This window comes from Benincasa hispida, chromosome 4, assembly GCF_009727055.1.
Source record: "Benincasa hispida cultivar B227 chromosome 4, ASM972705v1, whole genome shotgun sequence".
NCBI lineage: Eukaryota > Viridiplantae > Streptophyta > Magnoliopsida > Cucurbitales > Cucurbitaceae > Benincasa > Benincasa hispida.
This window is the reverse complement of record NC_052352.1, coordinates 49,467,984-49,476,941: the sequence shown is the minus strand read 5'-3', so window position 1 is coordinate 49,476,941 and position 8,958 is coordinate 49,467,984. Positions and strand designations below refer to the sequence as shown.

At 31.8% G+C, this 8,958-nt stretch overlaps 1 protein-coding gene across 1 annotated transcript; it reads right to left on the bottom strand.

The window, feature by feature from the left end:
* Positions 1-6,488: 6,488 nt before the first annotated feature.
* Positions 6,489-8,741, bottom strand: LOC120076603 (ethylene-responsive transcription factor ERF118-like). Its single transcript, XM_039030479.1, has 2 exons — positions 8,119-8,741; positions 6,489-8,031 (listed from the first exon to the last, which is right to left on the bottom strand). Exon 2 carries the CDS (start codon positions 7,798-7,800, stop codon positions 6,844-6,846), a length of 957 nt encoding a protein of 318 aa, XP_038886407.1. The 5' UTR covers positions 7,801-8,031; positions 8,119-8,741; the 3' UTR covers positions 6,489-6,843.
* Positions 8,742-8,958: the final 217 nt, after the last annotated feature.

The window sequence follows — 8,958 nt, the reverse complement described above, 5'->3', positions numbered from 1 at the left end:
TTAAACTTTATAATATAAAGTATAAATATTTTTAAATGTTTTTTTATATTTAAAAAGACCCTTAACTATCATATATTTAAATAAAAAAGTATATATGAATTTGAGATGTTCGTAAGAGTAGCAGCATTGTTGGATTTGAAAATGAATTTGTTTTGAGGATGGAAAGTCATGAATATCCACCACTATTATTATGATTATTATTATTATTATGATTATTATTATTATCATTATTATTATTATTATTATTATTATTATTATTATTGAATAAAAGAAAGTCAAAAATGGGAACTTTGGCATTCCTAACGCATTAATGCTGCATCACCAAACACCACCCTCTCTCTTTCTTTTTTTCTCTAATATCAAATTCCACTTATTCACTCTACGTGGCATTCCCTTATTGGACGCTTAATTATTATTGGTTCACAGCTACCCCAAACCCAAATTTATCTATTCAACTCTCTCTTTTATTTAAACCATTATTTTTTACCCTTTAAAAAAAAAAAAGATCATTATTTTCCACCCTCCCTCTTTCCTCTTATTTGCTCAAGAAAATTCAATTGCCAAATTCTCAAACTTGGACTTTATTAAACCATCTACCAATATCTATATAATATATTAAGAAGAAAAATGTGCTTACTAGGAAACTTCAAAGAAACTACATGAAACCATTCATTTCTCTTCAACTATGTAGTTGGACTTGTCACTATACCTACAACTAAAATAATATAAACTTTATTTTCAAAATTTTCACCAATTCAATACACATAATTTAAATACAACTTAAACTTCATAAAAATTCATCCAAGATCATCTAGAACAGTTAGATAAAATTTTGTTAGATTTGCGTAACGTAGAGATTAAGATCAATTATGAGGATGTTGCCTTAATTCTTTTAATGTAGAGATTAAGATAGATGATGAGAATTTTGTTGATTCTTATGTTGGAGGGAAAGAAACTCTAACTTTAGAAGAAGTGAAGTCTAAACTGCTTACTAGAGAGGTCCGTCAGAATGCAACTAGTTCAAATACAAAAAGTCAGGCATTTGGGTTAGTCGTTATAGGAAGAAAGGGACATGAGAATTCTAGTAAGCAAAAGTCGAATCAGAACCATAAGTATTCGAAGTCCAAGGGCCCTAAGTCTGATGAGATTTGTCATTACTGTAAAGAAAAAGACAATCGAAAAACTGAGTGTCATAGGTGACAAAGACAACACGAAGGAAAAGAAGGAAGCTTCTGCATTTGTTACACAAGTTGAGATTGATCCTAGAGAAGTTGAGGTTGATTTTGAAGGAGATCTTGCCCTAGTTGTAAATGAATGTTCACATTATGATGATGTGTTGATTCTTAATTATAGGGCATCTTATCATATGTGTCTAAATAAATAGTAGTTTTCAATGTATCAACAAATAGATGAAAGGATGTTAGTACGACTAATGGTGTTGTGTGCAAGATAATTGCAATAGCAAGATACGGGCGCATGATGGTGACTATACTTTGGACGAGGTTAGGCATTTTCCATTAATGACAAAGAGTATGATATCTTTTATGTGCTCGACAATAAGGGTTATAGTTTGAAAAGTAAATGTGGAGCTATATATGTCTATAAGGGTTTTAAGTTGGTTCTGAAAAGCATAAAACATGGAACATTGTATTTTCTGTCGGGTTCCATAATAACAGATTATGTTGTTGTTACATCGTTTGTTGTTCACAAGGAGGATATGACTAATTTGTGGCATATAAGACTTGGTCATACGAGTGAAAAAAGAATACAAATTCTATCAAAGAGTGATCTTCTATGTAAACACAAGGTGCAGGATCTTGAATTCTGTGAACATTGTGTATTTAGGAAACTTGATCGTAGTAAGTTTTCAAGGGATGTTCATCGTACAAAAGGGTCAATTGTTTACATTGTATAGACTAAAACTGTCTCCAAGGCAATGGTACAAGTGATTTGTCAGTTATATAGTTGAACTTGGTTATAACAGGAGTTCATATGATTGTGGTGTATATCACAACAAAGTTAATGATGGTTTAATGGTTTATCTGCATTTATATGATGATCATATGCTCATTTCTACTAAGTCCAAATCTGATATTCATAAGTTGAAAGATCTTCTCAATGCCGAGTTTAATATGAAGGATTTAGGTGCTGCTTAGAAAATTTTGGGTATGGAGATCTATTGGGATAAAAAGAAAAACAAACTTTTCTTGTCACAAGAAGGAAAAAAAACTACATTCAGAAGATATTATCCAAATTTAGTATGTCATCAACTAAGTCTATAGATACTCCTAATACTGCAAATGCTCATTTGTCATATGTACTTTCACCATAGTTTGAAGCTGAAAAGGATTATATGTCTTGAGTTCCTTATGCTAGTGCAATAAGAAGTTTGATGAATGTTATGGTTTTGTACTAGGTCTGATCTCCCTCATGCTATTAGTGTTGTCAGCAGGTTCATGGGTCAACTTGGAAAGGAACATTAGACAAGTTGTTAAGAGAATTTTTTGATATCTTAGAGGTACGTCTAATACTGATTTCGTTTATGGGAATGATGCAAAGTGTTTGGTGACCGATTATTCGTATTCTGATTATGTTGGAGATGTAGATAGTATGAGGTTTATGTCTAAATATGTGTTCACTCTTGGTGGTTCTGTTGTTAGTTGGAAGACAACCTTACAACCTACAGTTACTTTGTCTACTACTAAAGTAGAGTACATGGCTTTAACAGAGCTGCTAAAGAGGAAATATGGTTGAGAGGGCTAGTTGGTGATCTTAGTTTACATCATGATCAGGCTATTATGTATTTTGTGATAGTTTGAGTGTGATATGTCTAGCCAAATATTAAGTTCAACATGAGAGGACTAAGCACCTAGACGTGAGATATCACTTCCAGAGAAGTGAGCAGAGGGTTAAAGTAATGAGAATCGTGGCAAGTTCCAATATTGTTTGGACTTCCTAAATGTTTTGAATTGTTGATTGTCCCTCATGGGACGCTCTGAAGCATGAAGGAGAAGTCTAGGTACGTCTGGCGAAGTTTTTTATGTTTCATATGATACATCTATTATTGGTGAGAGAATTCAAGCCAAGGTGAACATTTGTTGGAATGTCTTGAATCTATTATCTGACGCTTCAAACGACAAAGTATATATTGGCCATCTTTATGTAATTTGTGTTTATAGCCCTAGAGTTTAAAGAAATATGCTATATAAACTCTCTAAATCTTAGAGATGCCTTCATTTTGTATTCTGTAACATTCTCTCTAATAAAATTATTCTTCTTCTACCTTGTAGACGTAGCTTACACACTATTAGTAAACCATGCAAATGCTGAGTTAAAATCCCAAGCACAGCGAAAAAAATTTCAGACCATTTTCAAATTTTAATAACAAATTAGCAGAGAAAATAAAATCTAGAAACCCTTCTTCTGGTTAACGACTCTGGAGCGCTTCACCAATAAAATGGTTTCACCAGTATTCTTATTGGGCTAGTAATGTAGAAGAAGGTGAGATCCTTGGAGGGAATTTTCTACCGATAAAAATCTCAAAACTGACAAAGTTATTTTGAGAGAGATGACGGAGTTAGGAGAAGATCTCTCCCACCCTCATATAACTCCATATATTGGAAAGTTTGTTATAACTATTTTTTTTTATTTAAATTCATTATTAATTTGTTTAATTAAATAATAATAAATTCATTTAATTTAAAAAATAAATTAAATCAAATCATTATTAATTAATCAAATGAACTAATAATAATTAAATACCTCATATTTAATTAAATGTGCATTAGAATTATATTCTAATACATCCTTCTCTCATAATTATAGTTTTAATTAAGTTAATTTAATTTATTAATTAATTAATCATTAAATTAGATATTTAAATATCACATATTTAATCACTGTTAATTATTTTTCTCTCATATTACTTATAGTTTTAATGTGCATCTAATGCGTATTAATTTTAAACTATATTTTTATGAATTCTATTCATATTAAGTTTAATATTTGAACTCTTTCAAATATTTAACTCTCCCATAAATTAATTTTGAATCAAATTCAAAATAAATTTATATTATAAAGTTTAACTATTTATAATGTATCACCATATATTATATTCTTTTCCTAGTAAATTTGAACATTTCAAATTACTTTAATTATCTCAATATCCTTTTAACTACCAGTGGGACCTAATAGACCTACAGATCAAAAGCTCTAACGATATGAGATTAATTTTTTTTACTCATTAACTAAGTTAATCAATATTCGTTAACTGTGGGTACACTCTACTATAGACCCACAATTGCAGTCTTCTCACCGCAGATATATTTTTGTGTCCATAGATATTGACTAGCCTTATCCATATACTATTGACCCTTTAGGTTATATCTTGAACATTGATCCCTGTATGTTACCACATACAGTTTAAGACTCATACAATAGTCTAGAATGTTAGTTTATTGGATTAGGGTTATTTAGGCAAGATAAATACATGATAAGCAATAACTATTTATTGTAATAAACATTGGTAACACTTTATTAATGATCGTCAAATGTTACATTTACTATCTATGAGTTATAGGGTATAAAACCTAACAGTAAATCTTTGTCAATTCTCTACTATTTTATGTTTTCTACATGCTCTGTTTGTCGATTTCGTAACAGATATATTATTAGATTGTAGGTTAATTGTCCATATCTTCCATAGGGATGTTGATCACTACTATTTGAGGGAGGCTCAATGGTACTTTGTTTACCTTGTTTAAGAGAATGATTGTCGGGAGTGCAAATAATATCTCACATTGACTATATAAAGGAAAGACTCGTGATATATGAGTAAGGACAACTACTTTTAAGTAAAATTAAAAGTACGATTATGGCTTATGTCTATGGGAGCTTGGTTATCGTAAAAGGAATTGTTATTGTAAATGTAATTCCAAACTTGAGTCAATCAAAATGGTTAACTATCTATATAACTATTTCCGATACAAAAATTATATTAGCTTTGTCGTCAGTATTGATAACTTTACATTTATATTCTATATGATCACATGTTGCGTTAAAGATTTGACCATGTGTGAATAATAATAAGATTAAATTATAGGTTTGGCTTCTAAATTTTCTATTCTATGTTTAATACGTCCCTGATTTTTTAAAATATCAAATGAGTCTTTGAATTTCTAATTTTTTTAATATAATATTCAATTTTTGTTTTTTAATTCATGGAACTATTAGATAGAAAATTAAAAGTTTATCAATTTATTAGACACTTCAAAATTTAGACCTATTCTATAAAGATTACATGTGATTACACTAAGGCCACATTTACCAAACCATAATAAAAAGTGGCTTAATTGGAATGAGATTTTATTGATGAATAAATTGTAATAAGCCTAAATCGTAAACATAATTGGATTACTTTTGATGCTCTTACCTAAAATTATGAATCTGTCCCATTTTATTGTTATCGTTATCATTATCATTACTGTTTGTCCTTAATGGTAATGGTAACGATAACAATAATGGTATACAATAAACATGACAATTTGATAATTTTCATCCTATTACCGTAACAATATCTATAACGATAACGTTAAAGGTAGTAGATCTTACATAATTTTCAATCACAAATTAAGCACCCTTCATTCCTCGATTAGATTATACTATTTGATTAGAATTTTCAAGGCGGACCCCATATCTTATTACAAATCAATTGGGGTCCACTTTTTACATTACCATTCTTGAATTACGTTTCAAATGTTGTAAATATGACCTAAATTTGAATAATAATTCATAATAAAATTCAAAGACGTATTAGATATAAATCTTATTTGACACGAACTTGAAAGTTGATTAACAAACTTGTAATTTAATGAAGAAATTAATTTATTTTCTCAAAACAAAAATGTGAAGAAAGGAAGAAGGAAACAAAAGGGAATAAAGCCATCTAGGGCTGAGAATCCTAAGGAATTATGAAAATTGATTTGGAATTTTCAATATTATTGATTCCGATCCAGCAAGGAATCATATCCTCCAACCTAAATTCTTAAAATAATCCCAAATAAATTCTTTAATATATTAAGATATTTTCATTCCAATTTCAAAGATTAAATATTTCATTCCTTTTTTTAATAATATATTTCCATTCAACCCTAAACCCTAAAGTTTCAATATGAACAATTATGAAATAACTTTGTTATGGTTGTTTTTTTCTTTAGTTAACAAAGCAAACATAAAGTATGAGGAACTTTGTTCTAATGTATTTCTCTTATTTTTCTCAAAGTTGTTTTTTTCTTGTGAGAAAAATAAAATCACGATGGGACTACAAATGTTAAAAAAAAAAAAGAAAAAAGCCCTCTAAATTCAACCTTCAACTATTAAATTAATTGCAATTAAACTCAATACAAAACAAATTTAATGAATGAATGATATTGGAAAAACACATCCATTGAAACCAAAAGGACCACACATTTCTCAATAGACAGACAAAATGAGCTGTAACAAGAAACAAATAAAAAGATAAAATTGTTTCAAACTACATCCATAATGTTCATTGTAGTTTACGAAGAACAATAAAATTATAAAAAAAGAAAAAGAAATAAATAAATAAACAAAGAAAATTCATATCCCTGGACGGCTCTCAAAGCACAAGAAAACCCAGAAGATATATGAATCTCTTCTCTCCATCAAAAAAAACTTTCCCGGAAAATCTTAACATTTTCTCGAGAAAATCGAAGTCTTTTACCAGAACCCCAACAAAAAAAAAAAAACCATAATAACAACAATTAAATTAAAAACATTAAAACACTGTTTTTTCTTTCGTCTCTAATCTGCAAAACTTTTTTCTCACGAGCAAGGCACATTCAGAGCTTCATCCACCCAACAAGAAATGTCATCGTTCCCAAAATCGTTGAAATCGCAATCTGGAAGGCAACTGGGTACATCGTCATCGAATCCGTAAATTTGAATGTCATCCAAGGCGGAGAAATCGTCTAAGAATTGACCAATGTCGTCCATGAAAAAGGGGTCGAGTTCCGGTAGTCCTAAATTGATTTCTAGACCTTCATCGACGAATCCCAAATCGGGCATTTGAAGTTCGTTGATCAAATTTGTGTCGATTACTTCTTCTTCATCCTCTTTGATCAAAACAGAGGAAGAGGTTTCCATTTCAACAATGGCGGCTGGGGATGTTTGAGAGACGACGCTGTCGGATTCTTCCTCGTTCTCCTCGGAGGAACAAGATGAGGAAGAGATGATGATGTTGCTGCTGCTGCTTTTAGGGGCGGCGGCCATGGCGGTTTCGAACTCAAGGCGTTTTGATTCGTAGGCTTGAGAGGCTTCTTCAGCCGTGTTGTAAGTTCCAAGCCAAATGCGAGCCCCTTTGAATGGGTCTCGGATTTCAGCGGCCCATTTGCCCCATTTTCTTTGACGAACTCCTCTGTATTGGGAAGCGGATCTCCTTGTAGAAAGGGTTTTAGTGGCTAAAACCCTTTTCTTCTTCATCTCTGGGTTTTTGCCGCCATTGTTGCTGTCTTGTGAAGAACTCTGAGTGCTAGTAGTTACATCCATTGTTTTCGAGCGAAAAGGGAACAAGGGTAGGTGGATTTCTCGAACGATTCGTTTCAATTTGACAGATTTTGTTTCGATTTCACCCTCATCTTCGCTTGAAGATGAATCGGTTGCATCTGGATCGTTACAGATGACGCGGATTTTCCGAGTCATCTTCAGTTCTTCGGATCTCGACTTGGATTTTTTTCCAAAACTTTTTTGATTCGTTAGCTGTAAAACTCGAGGCTCTGGCATTTTCGGGGGGAAAAAGAAAATTAAAAAAAAAAACTCTTCAACTCTAGAAAAATCGTACTCGAACTCTAACAGGCCAAAACTTGAGGGGAAAAGAGGGGAAGAAAAATAAAATCAAAAACAGACGAAGGGGTTTTTGTTTATCAAGTGAAACCCCCACTTCTGAAGAGCAAAATAAGGAATGAGAATCGTTGTATATGAAAAGCTCCAGAGCACTTCACTCCAGAACAAGTCCTGCAAAAGACCCACAAAACAAAAGTCAGAACAAAACCCATGAAAAAACAGGAAATCAAAAGAAGAAAAAGAAAACCCCCCACAAACCTCTTCGGTCTCAAACGCATCGAAATAGATGAAAACACCAGATTGAGGCTCTGCTTGAAAGAGCAGAGAATCATACAGCAAGAGAGGATGAAAGAAGAAAAACAGAGCTGCAACAGAGCCCCAATCACAGCCAAGTCAAACCCAGCCGACATAAATCTCCTCCTCCTCAACACACTCCCTATAGAACTCCGCTTTCCTCTTCCTCAAACCACAAAAAGAATCCCCAATAAACAAGAAGAAAAAGAAGAAACCAACCCCCCCTTCCCTCTCTCTCTCTCTGCCTCTTCAAACAGAAGAACAATAAGCAAAACGAAGATAATAAATAAAGCAGAAGGGAATAGGATTACAAATCAATGGCTATAGTTGGGCTTTGCTTAAAACGTGACAAAGAAAGAGTTAAACTTATTATCTATGCCTATGGCGTCTCTGCAGAAAAACAGTGAAATGGACCTCAGAAAGAAAACGCTCAAGTTGCAGAGCAAAAGAAAGAGACAGAAGAAAAACTCTCCTTTAAGACACTGAAATTTCCCTAAAAACACAAATCTCCAGGAAGAAGAAGAGGAGGGGGAATGGGTATATAATAAAAATAGCAAAAATTAAAGCAAAAATTAATATTGATTTTGACCCAAATAAAAGAAAAATACCTCAGTATAGTGTTTATTGTATTCTATTCCTCACGTCTCAATCAATGACTCTGCGGCCCTTCCTCACCTCTCCCCATGCAGTCAAATTAAAACCCCTTTTAACTTTTTTATTTAATTAATTATAACCATTTTTACCTTTTCTTCTTTTTTTACTTATATAGAAATTTCTTAAATTTAAAAATTAATTTTCCTATTT

Bases quoted from the DNA above. Each gene is read 5' to 3' on its own strand.
- LOC120076603 (XM_039030479.1), bottom strand. From the start codon at position 7,800: ATGCCAGAGCCTCGAGTTTTACAGCTAACGAATCAAAAAAGTTTTGGA.